The 14,717-nt window shown below is 37.4% G+C and overlaps 1 protein-coding gene across 2 annotated transcripts in view; it reads left to right on the top strand.

Annotated features, from left to right (window-relative positions):
* Window positions 1-14,717, top strand: part of LOC149319170 (importin-5) — a 46,521-nt gene that overhangs the window by 17,809 nt on the left and 13,995 nt on the right. For both annotated transcript variants that reach the window (XM_089511187.1, XM_089511186.1), the window contains exons 9-21: window positions 1,236-1,323; window positions 3,145-3,251; window positions 5,283-5,407; window positions 5,488-5,577; window positions 5,864-6,037; window positions 6,131-6,349; window positions 6,725-6,808; window positions 8,055-8,187; window positions 8,274-8,395; window positions 9,108-9,204; window positions 10,218-10,390; window positions 11,847-11,958; window positions 12,435-12,490. In XM_089511187.1, coding sequence (XP_089367313.1) covers window positions 1,236-1,323; window positions 3,145-3,251; window positions 5,283-5,407; window positions 5,488-5,577; window positions 5,864-6,037; window positions 6,131-6,349; window positions 6,725-6,808; window positions 8,055-8,187; window positions 8,274-8,395; window positions 9,108-9,204; window positions 10,218-10,390; window positions 11,847-11,958; window positions 12,435-12,490 — 1,580 coding nt within the window. The remainder of the gene's footprint in view (window positions 1-1,235; window positions 1,324-3,144; window positions 3,252-5,282; window positions 5,408-5,487; window positions 5,578-5,863; window positions 6,038-6,130; window positions 6,350-6,724; window positions 6,809-8,054; window positions 8,188-8,273; window positions 8,396-9,107; window positions 9,205-10,217; window positions 10,391-11,846; window positions 11,959-12,434; window positions 12,491-14,717) is intronic.

The raw sequence follows: 14,717 nt of genomic DNA on the forward strand, positions 1-14,717 counted from the left end.
AGACTGCTTGGAGCTGGTTTGCAACCGCCCTCTCTATCACCTTACCCAAAAAGGGAAGAAAAGATTCTGGCCGATAATTGTTTTTGTCCAGGGGATCAAGGGAAGGTTTCTTTAGAATGGGTTTCACCACTGCTAATTTCAAACTTGATGGAAAACAACCTTCCCTGAGGGAAGCATTGATTATAGATTGTAGCAATTTCAAGGTTGCCTCACCTCCCTGGATGGCCAGCCAAGATGGACAGGGATCGAGAGGGCAGATGGCCTTTTTTACCTTACCAAGCAGCTTGTGAGGAATCCAACAACCTTCTGATCACAGAATATTCTGCTTTTCATCCTTATTTATAACAACATATGCTATATTTCTATAGAATTAGTAGTTTAAAAAATCAGTGTTTATGTAGAGCAGTTGGGATAATTAATTGTGTTAAATATCAAGATGAGTAAAATTCTGAGAAAACTGAAGCAACAGTCATTCTGGTCTTGGATTGGCTGCTGCTAGGCTTTAACACTTTTTAAACATGCACTGATACTAAACAATTGCAAAATAAGTTCAAGAAGAAAATATTACATTATTTTTTTAAAAGATCTAGTAAAGGAACATTTGAGAACTGTTCAGCTGTAAATTCTAGGTGGAATCTTTCTGTCAGTAAGTTTGACTAAAGTCTTAGAAAAATAAACAAGAGTTTCAATCATGAATTTAAAATGGGCACCATAAGCCTTAGAAACATAAAAATAGACTTTTTTTGGTATGTGCTTCTGAGGCTGTAGAGCACATTATTTCCCTCCTGCAAACACTCGATGTATAATAGTCTCAAATTACTCCTATTTAAATTTACGAGAAGAAAAAGCACTTCCTGTGCCTTGGACTTCTGAGTGACTTAGAATGAAGGCAAAAGTCATATGGTATAACAGCTCCTGGGCCAAGGAAAATCATGTTTGATGTATTTGTTGCCTCTTCCATGCTTTCTTAAAAACTTGGAACAAATGTTTCACATATGTTTATCTAAGAATATATAAAAGCTGGATCTTGGGCTGCCTGCTTGCAACTGTATTCTATTCAATGATCTGTAATTCCTATAAATATATAACTATACCTGCTGTGGCAGAATGAAATGTATTCTGGTGTCATGTTGCTTCCAGAGCTGTCTTGGGATCTGAAATTATTGGAAGGTTTATTAGCATTCATGTGCTGCTTTGGCAATTTTCTGTAAACTGACATTGTTCAATTTCTTTAGTTCCTCAGATGTTAACAATGATGGTTGACCTAGAAGAAGATGAAGACTGGGCAAACACTGATGAGTTGGAAGATGATGACTTTGACAGGTGAACAAGATTGCTTTACAAGTTTTTATAGGAACAAACAGATTAAATAGTTAATAACTTTCAAGAGTTATTTTGCATTTCAAGCTGTCTTATTTGACACCTATAGGTGGCATATCCATATGCCTTAAGATTCTATAGACCCACCCTTAACTGGACAAAGCATATGTGCAACTGCTGCTGAACTAATGCAATTTCCTTAATAGTAGTGATATATTTTAAATTTTTTGCCATTGTAGAAATTTTTTGCACAATGCCCACACTGAAGTTCCTCAGCAAAAATGATATCTCCTTGCAGAGATTAGTAAGTTTATATTCTTATACAAGAATACAATGCTTGTATTTTTAAATGGGCACCATCATGATATACAAATAGCTATGAGATTAAGGCTGATGAAAATAGCAACAAACAATGCTGTGACATATTTTCTTATTTAAAAAATCCAGATCCTTAGGAAGGAGGACTCCTTCCTCACAAAATGAAAGCTGTAATACAAAAATTCTAAAGAGGATGGCATTGTTTCCTGTGGGGAACACAGTTTTGCACTAGAGTTGTAAAAGAATGGCTGAAATATCAGAAGAGTATGAAGAATATGTACATTGGTAATTAGTTTTAGTTTTCCATTTGTTCATCAGTCTGTAAAGGATAGTTCATCCAGATTTATTGATACAGCCAGAATCACTTCACTGATTTTAGAATCTTGTTGTTTAGAAGATAGTTTGCTCCTTTGGTGATTACAGTTGTCCCTTGCTGTCTGGTAACCACCACCACCACCCCACTCATGTGCAGGTAGCAAAAAATACAGGGCCTTAATGTCAGGACCATGATGTAAACAGGTCTGATAAAATGACATGGATATGACCACTAGGTGGAGCTGTAGCAGAACTTATTACAGTACCAGTGGTTGTTACATGTGCCTGCATTTTTGAAACAGTACATCATGGAATGCTGATGCAACTGTCAACTTTAAACTGTCACTGAGAGTCAGAGTTATGACGGTTGGTGTTAGGGTAACTGCCTCTATGGTTGTTGTTATGGTCGGTTGGTTTGTAAAGTAACTTGTTAATGAGTATTCTAGACGGATGTCTTGCTCCTTTGGTGATTACAGTTGTCCCTTGCTGTCTGGTAACCAGACAGCAAGTAATCTTTGTATATAGTTTTGTAACAAAGATTACAGAACCCTCTTCTTGAGAGAAACCTCGCTGTACTGAGATTCACTCCTGTGTGAGAAGAAATTTGCCGCGCAACTCAGATTCTTCACAGACCTTCTTCTGGGCGTCTTGTCCGCATACATAAACTATGCTTGTGTTCGCTTCAACAACAGTAGTGAACCGAGCACACACCTTGGCACTTAATTCCTGTTCCTTTCAATGGGCGTGCGCTAACATGCACCACCACATGTGCACATACCCATTGAAAAATGGATATTGCCATCCGTGGAAGCTCAAACTGCAGATGGCAAGCCTGCAGTTGGTGCGAACACACTGTACTTCTAAATTATATGTATGCTAGGAAACAAAAAATGAATAGCACGTTTAAAAAAACAATTTGTTCATATACTGAGTTTGAATTTTGAACACTGGGACAAACTCATGTATGATATGGTGATGGGCAGGCTTAACATGAAACATAAGCAAATGAATGTTAAGATCATAACACCTTTGGGAAATTGTCTTTTAACTACTTTAAAAGGTTTACGGACTATTTCTCTATGAGATTTGAACACTTAAGAATGCTTTCAGAAACACAACTGAGTACTAAATTTATTGACTACATTAGCTTGTTGATTCATAGATCTTTTTTAAAATTTGCCCACATTTTAGCAATGCTGTTGCTGGTGAGAGTGCATTGGACAGAATGGCATGTGGCCTTGGTGGAAAACTTGTTCTGCCTATGATAAAAGAACATATTATGCAAATGCTTCAGAATCGTAAGTTATGTTATTTTGACCTTTCAGTAGATGTTGCAACATATATTTTGGGGATTGAGCTGTTAAAATAAATGATTGTATATAGAAAAATATTTTTTAAATAATTTTATTTTATTTTAATTTTGCATGACATACAAATATATAAAACCGTACAAATTAACACATGAAATGGAAAAGAAAAATATATACCTATGTATTTATATGTAAATTTATAAGCTAAGTACTTCTGTTGATTTAATTTAATTGATTTTTCAACCAGCTGGGATGAAGAAAATCCCATGTACCTTTGCAGTGTTTGACAGAAGTAGTTTTGACTTCAAAGTTAGCTTTTGAGTTGTAGGGTATTGCTACTGAAAGGGAGAGCTGAAAAGTCCCTTGTTTGTACACAAAACACAGTCAATGGTATATTATGTGACCATCAGTTTTTCTTCTCTGTAAGTTAAAAAAATTCTCAAAACAGATTCATTAATAATTATTGTGTTCCGCAAGTAAAGAGGTTTTTCTGACTGCACTTGATAACCTAAGTCATTTAATCCTGTATGGGAAGGGAGAAACTCTGTACAAGGGATGGGCAGCTTCAGTGGACATCAGAACTGCTTTTTGCCTTTGTGGACCTGAGGCAGGTCACAGAGTCCTCAAATCACGTGACAATCAAACTGGAAGTTATTCTGATTTGGATTTCTGGAATGGACACATTGGAAGGGGTCCAAGGCTCTGGGGATCCAGGAAAAGCCTGTGGGCGGGAGCGGGTGTCCACAGGCTGCACTTCCTCACTCCTATTCTGTATCTGAGTATTAGTTTCATCCTTGTTTGTCTATAATTGGAATGGTAAGATTTCACCCCTTTGCTCTAGCCTGACCTCCATACCTTTGTTATAATATGGATGTAAATTCCAACACAAGATTTTGCATTGTCAGGCATATGCTGTCTATCCATTTTATAGCAAGCACCTATAATCATGGGACAGAGTAGACCGGAATACAAAAATGTAACTTATGTTCTTGGACAAACATGGATGTATCCTTTTTGTGTATTGGGCAATGAACTAGTGTTCTTTTTCATTCATATGTCCATTTAAGAGTATTGTCAAGAAGCTGTGGCCCTAGATTAGAGGCAAATGACTTTCCTGATACATTTTTTGTGATTATTACATTCATTATTGTTGGCCTTTGACCACATTCTTTCACCTTCAGAAGATTGGCTGGCTTGGACAGGTGACAGACCCACGGTAGTGACACCAAGGTTCTGAAACTCCGTCTCATGGCCTTCAGTCATGAGAAAAGGCATTCCTGTTTCATCAGACATTTGCCTTTTAAATTATGTAAATTACAGTACTATTATCAGAGTTAATCTAAAATAAAAACTCAGTAGGATCCTGTGGATGTAATTTTTCTCACTTAATAACCAGATAATAATAATTTGAGTCAGACCCATCACAGTGCTGTGATTCCAGTGTTTTTAAAAATTCAGTTCCCCATCTCGTACATAATAGCCAATAGTTCTCTAGTAACAGTTTACTAAACAAAATCTTAAACTTTAGTCTGCAGTTCAAATAAGGAAAGTATTTTCACAGCGTAGAATCAGGGAAAACAGTTATAACTGCTTGAATAGATTCATATTCTGAATAAAAATAAAGTGGTCCTTCCACATCCACTGGAGTTTGGGGTGAAGGACCTCCGTGAATGTGGAAAAACTGCAAATAAAAAACCACTATTCTTTTTACCTGAGAGAACACCTCTCTAGGGATCTCCAGGTCCTCCCAGGCAACTCTATGGTCAACATTTGCCAATGTTGATCATAGAATCATGCTGGAGGACCTACAAATGCCTAGAGAAGCGTTTTCTCTAGGAACTTCTAGATTCTCTGCTGGAGAACCTAGAGATTTCTAGAGCGAACATATTAATCAAAACTGCAAATAATTAAAGTCGCAAAAGCCAGTGCTAGACTAGGACACAGTGAGATTGTATATTCTTATTTTCTGTATTTGTTTTCTTGTCTAATAATGTTTCCATTTAATGTATCTCAACACAGCTGACTGGAAATGCAGACATGCCGGCTTGATGGCACTTTCAGCTATTGGCGAAGGCTGTCACCAACAAATGGAAGGGATTCTGAATGAGATAGTGAATTTAGTTTTGCTTTTCCTTCAGGATCCTGTAAGTTTAAAATATTTGGTTCCTATAAAGTTTATGCTCAGTTGTTCAGTGAACTTACTAATTGAAGCTAAATATTTCAGCATCCACGAGTAAGATATGCAGCTTGTAATGCAATTGGTCAGATGGCTACAGATTTTGCACCAGGCTTCCAGAAAAAATTCCATGAAAAGGCAAGTAGAAAACTTTATAAAGTACATTGAACAAGTTCATTTTAAGATCTTCCACTTCTTCTTCTTCTTCTTCTTCTTATTATTATTATTATTAGCTTTATAAAGTGCCGTAAATGTACATGGCGCTGTACAAAAACCAAATAAAATCAAGGATATATTATACATCTGCCTATGGTGTACAGTCTAGAGGTTAAAACAACAAGTTAAAAACATCATAAGAAAACAAGTTAAAACAGCAAATATCAAATATTGAGTCAAGCATCAATGATAGATATCTGTGTTTTAGGTAATTCCACCTATTCTCCAGACCATGGAGGATCAAGGAAACCAACGTGTTCAGGCTCATGCAGCTGCTGCTCTGATCAACTTTACTGAAGACTGTCCAAAATCACTGCTTATTCCTTATTTAGATAACCTAGTGAAGCACCTTCATTCCATTATGGTATTAAAATTGCAGGAGGTAAGCCATTCTGGGATTAATTTGACTTAAAATGCTGTTTCAGGGAGATTTAAACAAGTTTCTTAAATATATCTTTTTATTCCCCTTACACAGCTGATTGAAAAAGGCACCAAGTTGGTTTTGGAGCAGGTTGTTACGTCTATTGCATCAGTTGCTGATACAGCAGAGGAAAAGTTTGTTCCATACTATGATTTATTTATGCCTTCTCTCAAACACATCGTTGAGAATGCTGTGCAGAAGGAACTTAGACTCTTAAGAGGAAAAACCATAGAATGTATCAGCTTAATTGGTCTTGCTGTTGGTAAAGAGAAGGTATGTTTCAATTTCCATCCTTTGGCTTGATAGCTACATATTTTTCACATTATTTAGCTTGTTTCCTTACTTTTCAGTCCAGGGACTCCCAGTAGCCGACAAGATCTCAAACAATAAAACATTTTCTTACAAGAAGGCCTTGTTGATAGCTCTGCATTTAACTGTGATGTCTTAATTGTACCTTTGTGTTAGCTTAGAGAAGATGAGGGACAAGGACCTTTTCTGGACCCAGGACCCAAATTCAAACTTGTGAAATGCCTTGGGGATTAAATTCCAGTAATGGATTGTAATTTAAGATATCAGAAGCCTTAGTATAAGCCAAATGAAACAAAAATTAAAAACTCTCATAACTTCACTGGATGCTTTTATTTCTAGTTCATGCAAGATGCCTCTGATGTGATGCAGCTCTTGTTGAAGACACAAACTGACTTCAATGACTTGGAAGATGATGACCCTCAGGTAAGCTAAATAATTGATTCTAATTTTAGATCGTTGATAATGCCCATTACAATCTTCTTTCTTAGAATATCCCATAGAGCCAATTGATGTGCTCAATATTTACATAGCGAAACTACTCTTGTTTATCAAGTCATTTCTGATTTATGGCAGCCCTAAGGCAAACCAATCACAGGTTTTCTTGGCAAAATTTCTTCAGAGGGCTGTTCCCCTTGCCTTCCTTTGAGACTGAGAGAGTGTGATTTGCCCAAGGTCACCTAATCGTTTCCACGGCTGAGCGGGATTCAAACCCTAGTCTCACATTGTCCTAGTCTAACACTGAAACCATTACACCGTTCTGACTCCCAGCAAATCTATACTTTGGGCAGGGGGGGGGGATTTGTAACTACATGTTTTAAATGGGATCTATTAGTGATCCCAATCATTTTATTTCCAATAAATCATTGTATTGGAAATAGCTAAAATGATTGAGAGGGGCTACACTAATGCTAATTTTTTTACTGTACTAACTAAAACTTAGAATCAGAGAGTTGGAAGAGACCACAAGAGCCATCCAGTCCAACCCCCTGCCATGCAGGAAATTTTAATCAAAGCATCCCTGACATATGGCCATCCAGCCTGTTAACTGTGGTGGATGGAAATTTAGAGACCTTTCCTCGGTGATACCACTTTCACATATACTGTCACAGCAGCATTTTTGTAGTTGCATTTCTCACTTTCAGGTATAATGTGGATATGCACAAGAGACTTTCACTTGGGAGATCCAGAGTAGGAATGTCCAATGTTATTGTGGCAAAAATCTGTTCTGTAGTAACTTTACTGCCTTCTTTAATCATTGCAATATTCAAACCACATATTTGTGGCTTTATATTCGGTTGTTGAGATGTTTAGCATGGTGGCTCAAACTGAACTATTAAATTTCTCCTTTCCATTTTTTTACTTCAATCATGAACTTGTTAAGTGTCCTCAGACAAGTTGCTCCTGCGGTGAATATTGGGACATTAACCCTAGTTTACAGAGTTGGTGTAAGAACTGCAACAAGAACATTTTATGAAGTACTTTTATTCAAAGTGCTGCATGAATGTCAAGTTTTGTTCAACTCTTGCCTGTGATTTCATGACAAAGACTTCCACATCATTGTGAGCACATATTAATTTTTAAATGACCTTGATTTTCAGTCAGCCCAAGTGGTAATACAACTTTGTATACTAGAGAAAAGGAAGGTGAACATGATATTATTAATTTACAGATATCATATATGATTTCTGCATGGGCAAGAATGTGCAAGATCCTTGGAAAAGAATTCCAGCAATATCTTCCTGTTGTCATGGGTCCTTTAATGAAAACTGCATCAATCAAGCCTGAAGTGGCTCTCCTTGACAGTAAGTTTTAATACTTAATTAATTCATAATTTCACTGGAGAAGTATGAAACAACTGTGTTAGAACTATTAATTTTTTCCTCAATAGCACAAGATATGGAGAACATGAGTGATGACGATGGTTGGGAGTTTGTAAATCTAGGAGACCAACAGAGTTTTGGTATTAAGACTGCAGGCCTTGAAGAAAAAGCAACTGCATGTCAGATGTTGGTGAGTGCTCTTTTGATCACATGCTTGGAGTAGAAATCAGTATTCAGCAGCACTGAAACCATGGAAGCCAAGTAAACTGCAGTTCATGAACTGAATCTTTCTCTTAGACAAGCAACATGGGGACAGCTAGGAGATGAGTAGAATGGCTGTCTGGTTCTTCTTTTGCCAGAAAAGTTTGAAAGACTGCTTTTAGGAAAAAGTATGAGCAAGCAGGCCCACACTCATGGGGGGAGGGGTGGCTATGGATCTTTATCTTTTTTTCTTAATAGATTTGAAGGTTTTTGATTTGATAGTTTAATTGCATTTTAACTATTTGTTTGTTTCTACTTTTACTAGATTCCACAGCTTCCACCACTATAACTGGGACATTCTTCCCATCCTCCTTGGTAATCCTCATTGATGGGAAAAATCTGCCCGAGGTTGAGTAACTAGCCTTCTACAGGATTAATTTTCCATTCCCAGTTTTATTGGTGGAATTCAGTGGCTATTCACCATTGCATTCTAATCATACTTGGAACACCACCATTCTAAGGATTGTTTAAATAATAGCATCTTTGACAACAAGAGGGGAAAGTGCATTTAATCATCAAGAATATCACAGCTAACAAGGAGTTACACAATTTTTCTTTTAGCAGTTCTGATTTCTTTGCTTATTCCTGTGTAACAATTTAGCAATAGACTTCATTTAAGTACTTGCATTTCTGTCCTTTAGGTTTGCTATGCCAAAGAACTGAAGGAAGGATTTGTGGAATACACAGAACAAGTTGTGAAATTGATGGTTCCTTTGTTGAAATTCTATTTTCACGATGATATCCTTTAGCAAGATGCCATCATGATCTCCCAGCATTTTTTTTATGTCACAACCTTCACAACACTTGAAAATTTGTTATCCTGGAAAGAAGCTATTAGAAAGAGCTTGCAAGATATGACTGACACAATGAAGGCTGTTAGAATGCCCCCTGTTCCCTTTCTAAGGTTTTTGAGTGTGTAACTCTCCCATACCTATCTATATATACTATATATTGGATGGCATAATATTTTAGTTAAAATGATGTGAAGGCACATCTTTTGCATCCAAACCAGCATTGTTCAATCAAACTAACAGTTGATGAGCTAACATTTTTCTGTGGAGAGGGTAGAAATATCTTGATTGTGATTGACCCACCTTTTTTCCAGAGGCAAGAACAAATAAGTCTTTTTGAGGATGAGGAGAAGGCAAGGAAAACCCTGATCACAAAGGCCAGTCTTCATGCATTCCTTCTCCCTGGGCACACATTTTTCCTCCTTGCACCGCTTTAGTCTCCCAACTTTTTCTCCTTTTTTCTATTTCTTGCAAAAAAAAAAGAAAGAAAACTTTAAACCTCTTTGAAATCCATTGTAATTGCTTTCTCTAGCCCTTCCATCTTTGCTTTACTGCTTCCCCCTCCTCCTTGCCCCACTTGGTGACCACATGGAAAAGAAATGGGAAGCAAACTGGTGTGTCAGCTGACAAAAATGCCATAAAAACAACTGGCAATATGAAACACACACAGACAGACCCCACCAGTGCTAAGATTTGAGAGATCAGGTTATTTTATCTTCTTCTTAAAGGAGATGTGTGTGTGTTAAACTGTGGTCTGCTTACATTTTTCCAAATGGTCCAAATTCAGGAACATGCATTTCTTATTTTACAAATATATACTAAATCTCATACTGGAGTTCTAAATGGATGAAATAGTGGGTTGGACTTTGATCACACTTTTAGATGAAAACTATGGGTAGAGATCTTACACTTTCATTTTGGGGAAAAGGTTTTATGGTTATTTACCTTAATGAATATAACGTGTTCGTGTAGCAGCTGCAGAATCAATGCCTTTGCTCCTGGAATGTGCAAGAGTTCGTGGCCCAGAATACCTGACCCAGATGTGGCATTTTATGTGTGATGCCCTAATCAAGGCTATAGGAACAGAACCAGATTCAGATGTACTATCAGAAATAATGAATTCTTTTGCCAAGGTAATTTTCATATTAACTACATTTTTGCGTCCTGTTTTTGCTAAGCAAGAATATAAATATTCATGTTTTTCAAAGAGACATACATTGCTTTGAGGTTTGGATGAACTGAAACAGAAATCAGCAGTGAGAATCCAGTCATCTATAGTTCAGATATACACTTTTCCTCCCTTTCCACACACATGTTGGAGCAGAGAAGATTATAAGTTTTTGGTTTTAGTTCATAACCATAGTTTGTTATTGCATCTCTTGCAACATGCAAGAGCAACAGATGCAATAACCACTGCTCATTCTTGATCCTAAAAATCATTAATTCAGCCATCACAATAGTGTTATACTACGTCTAGTGATAGGTTTACTCTCCAGACCTGTGACTGCCATGCTGATTGAGTTTCTGTAGTTTCAATTTTCAGCTGAAACAATTAGATTGTCACATGAATGTCAAAGTTCAGATGCTAACCTGATGGATTACCAAAAGGTTACTTAAATTAGAATAATTCCAGTAAAAGAACTTTAGGCTCTTGTTGTGTTTACATACTTTGCAAGATCTTACACATGCAAATCACTCCTGCCTTTCTAGGTCACACAATATATATACCCAACTCCTTTCCAGGCAAGCATTCTCTGAAGATGCCAGCCACAGATGCTGGCAAAACGTCAGGAAGAAACTCTTCTAGAACATGGCCACATAGCCCAAAAATCCCACAAAAAACTATCATTATATTGATTTAACTTTCCTTTAGCACGACATCCCAAAAGAGTTGATTCTCTTCCCATGTGTTTTCTTCACTATGTAACTTTCAAATCCATACATAGAAACTGGAAATAATACGGCATGGATAATCCTGACTGATATTCAGTTATATATAATGATATTTGAGGATCTTAAGTTATGTGAATCTTTTGCTGTCATTATTTTTATTTTCTTAATAATCTGCTGTAATCCTACTTTTCCACTTTCTCCTTAACTTTCACCAGTGATTGTGATGTTGTCTTCTGCTATTCTTATGGTGTCATCTCTGTCTTCAACAAGTGATTTATTCCCCCTTCTTCCCATTTTCACACCTCCTTCCTCTGAGTCTCATCTCATTATCTGTATGTTCCATGCATAATTTAAACAGATAGGGTGATAAAATGCACCCTTGTTTGAACTGCTTGCGGAGAGAGCATGGCCAGACTGTCAAATTTAGCACGATATATATAGTGGTCCCTGATCTCTGTGTTGCCCATCTTGACATTGTTGACATAAAAGGTAGACACTCTGAGATTGGGCTAGAGCTAGAAATAGGTTGTTACTTGTGTATATTTGTAGTTATGAGGCCTATATAAATTTGTGTAACTGCAGAGTTTATAGAACTGGTCTTTCTATAGTTGGGCTTAGAGTGTTCTGGAAATTGTTATGCTTGAAACAGTCTGAGTAGGATTTATTTTCAAGTTGACTATATCTTTATTTCATTAGTGTATTGAAGTTATGGGAGATGGATGCCTTAACAATGAATACTTTGAAGAACTTGGAGGAATATTAAAAGGAAAACTAGAAGAGCACTTTAAAAATCAAGAATTAAGACAAGGTAAACTAGATTAAGATAGTTTAAGAGCACCCAAAAGTCAAGACAGCTTAATTTTACTGATATGGGTATTTTGATATATAACCCATCAAAAATCTAAGGTTTCTGAATAATTATTTTAAAAAATCTTTAGAAACATGAAATGTCAAAATACAAGTATCAAAACAAATATGAATGCAATTTTAATTCTAGCCTGTAAATACAATGGGCCCTCTGTATCCTCTGGGCTTTGGCCCCAGCCCCCTCCCCCCTTCAGGAGATACAAATTTCCATGGATGGTCAAGTCCCATTATATAAAGTGGGTAATGACATGGTGTCTTTTATATAAAATGGCAACATTACAGCAACTTATGTACCCCCTGAGTTTCACTACCAAATAATTCTCCTTTGCTCCTCTTCTACATCTTCCTTCTTGCAGCAAGTCTGAACATTAGTGAAAAAAGCTATGCTAATACATTAACAATTTATTTTTTAATTAGTGAAAAGGCAAGATGAAGACTATGATGAGCAAGTTGAAGAGTCTCTGCAAGATGAAGTAAGTCCTGTGGCTTGTTGAAAGTAGAAAGGTCTTGTAAACTAGGTGTATTATACAATAGTCTGATATGCTGGTGAGCAATCTGACTGCAGCTCTTTAGGCCTGACTCTGAATTCTCATGTAATATGGTATTTGAGAGAAACAATTCACACATATCATCCCACTGATTGTTTTCTGTTTGGAGCTTTTTCTTTGTTTTAAATATAAAATGGTTGATGGGAAGGGTAATCGAAATTCCATGAGCTGATACATTTTACTTAATTCTAATAAATGATGGGCTCTCTACTCAGGAAGAATAGAATTTGAATTGCAAACCAAAATAAGCACTACTATCTTCCACCTTATACTTGTGTTAATGTTCACTGATGTGTGGAAGGTTCAGTGGATAGATGTTAAGCTAGGTTTAATGGAAGATACATTCAGGATCCTGAAACAGCCACTGTTCCCAGGATTTCATTGTCAGACACATAGTGATCCAGCCAGTTTTAAACATTTCTTTAAGTTGCAGAAATAGTTTATGGCACAAAATCTTTTTAAAAAGCTTCTTTCACATATTGAGATTGACTTGGTATCTACTTCCTGTTTTGTACAGATCCATGAGTGAGTTGCATACTTGATACTCTGCAGGCATACAAATGGCTTACGCAGTCTGTAGCATTGTAGCTTGGTTGCAGGTTGGGTATACAGTATGCACTATGGGGGGGTGCAGTCACTGGTATAACTTCGATTTTTTAATTTTAATTTTTATTTTATATATATATATATATTTGGTAGACTGTTGGAAGCAATACTGATGCTTTGACCTGCACATACTGCCATAGTCACAATAGCATGCCATGATCAGTGTTCACTTACTCTGTGGCCAGATTGAGTTAGCAGAATTCCTGAGAATAAAACCTGTATTCCATGCTTCACATTTTAGAAATGCCTACTGCAAGATTAGTTTGGCTGTAGCTTAAATTCTTCCTGTTGCATTTGGAGTTTGAAAACTGATGCTCAGAGTTGGCAAAACCTGTATTTGCTGAAAGGTAGCATAATTGGCTCCATTAGCAAGGGAGACAAAACAGTAATTGGTAAAGTATTAATTAACATTACTATATCAGCAGTGTCTAAACTTCATTGCCTTGCCAGTTCAAGAATATACATAATAGTTAGGCAATAGTTACCCTCTAGTTCTTTTGTTTTCCCTATACTCTCTTTCCAGCTTTGGGCTTAAAAAAATACAGAGGCTGAGGAAATGACAGTTACTGCAGTGTGACTAGATATAAGGTCACTTGATTCATTACTCACTGTGTATACACAGAGAGAGAGGGGGGGGGGAGAGGGAATAAATATGTAGTTTTGAAGTATGTCATAGATAGCCACTCTATCAGGTTGAAGCATATTCTGTTGTGGTTTGACATTTCTGCCAGCTTGGAGAAATCTTGGTGGTAGAGTGAAAGGGAAGGGGGGGGTATTGAAAATCAAACTGCCATGTTGAATTGCACTAAGGAAAAAAGCACCAGAAATATTCCCATCTCTTTAGAAAACAAAAGTAGGTCTGCTGAGGTTGGGAAAGGAAATAAAACAGCATTGACTACCTATGTGTGTTTTCATGTAATAATCAGCCAGAATAGTTCCATCTTCTCTTTGCAAAAAATAGTTAAAAAATGAAATAGAAATTATATACAGTTCCCCCTCCAAATTCATGGGGGTTAGGGGAATGAGACCCCTGCAAATATGGAAAAATCGTGAATAACTCACCCCCACTCCCCACCCCATTTAGAAGCTAATTAAAGGGAAGGGTGAAAGGGGGAAGAGGAGCAGGAGTGTGTGCTCCTTTTTTTCCAACCTCCTGTCTCTTTAAATGGTTTCCTGCCCCTTCTCCCAATCCTCTCCTTGGGCAGCCCAGGGGGATGATGCGAAAGAGAAAGCAAGAGGTGCCTTAGTCCCTCCGAGATCTTTTGCCTCCCTGATCCTCTCTCTGGGCACCACAAGGAGAGGATTGGGAAGGAGGAACCAAGAGGTGCCTTGGCTGCTCCAAGACCCTTTGCCTCACCAATCCTCTCCCTGGGCATCCCAAGGAGAGGATCAGGGAGGAGAAGGCAAGAGGTGCCGTGGCCCCTCCAAGACCCTTCCCAAGGAAAGATCAGGCAGAGAAAGGGAGGAGGAATGCTTGCATTAGTGGCCTTGACCTCACGAATAATTGAAACCATGAGTCTCAAGACCGTGAATATGGAGGGCCGAC

Source organism: Sceloporus occidentalis, unplaced genomic scaffold (genome assembly GCF_023333645.1).
Source record: "Sceloporus occidentalis isolate IW3139 unplaced genomic scaffold, rSceOcc1.0.p SCAF_2, whole genome shotgun sequence".
NCBI lineage: Eukaryota > Metazoa > Chordata > Lepidosauria > Squamata > Phrynosomatidae > Sceloporus > Sceloporus occidentalis.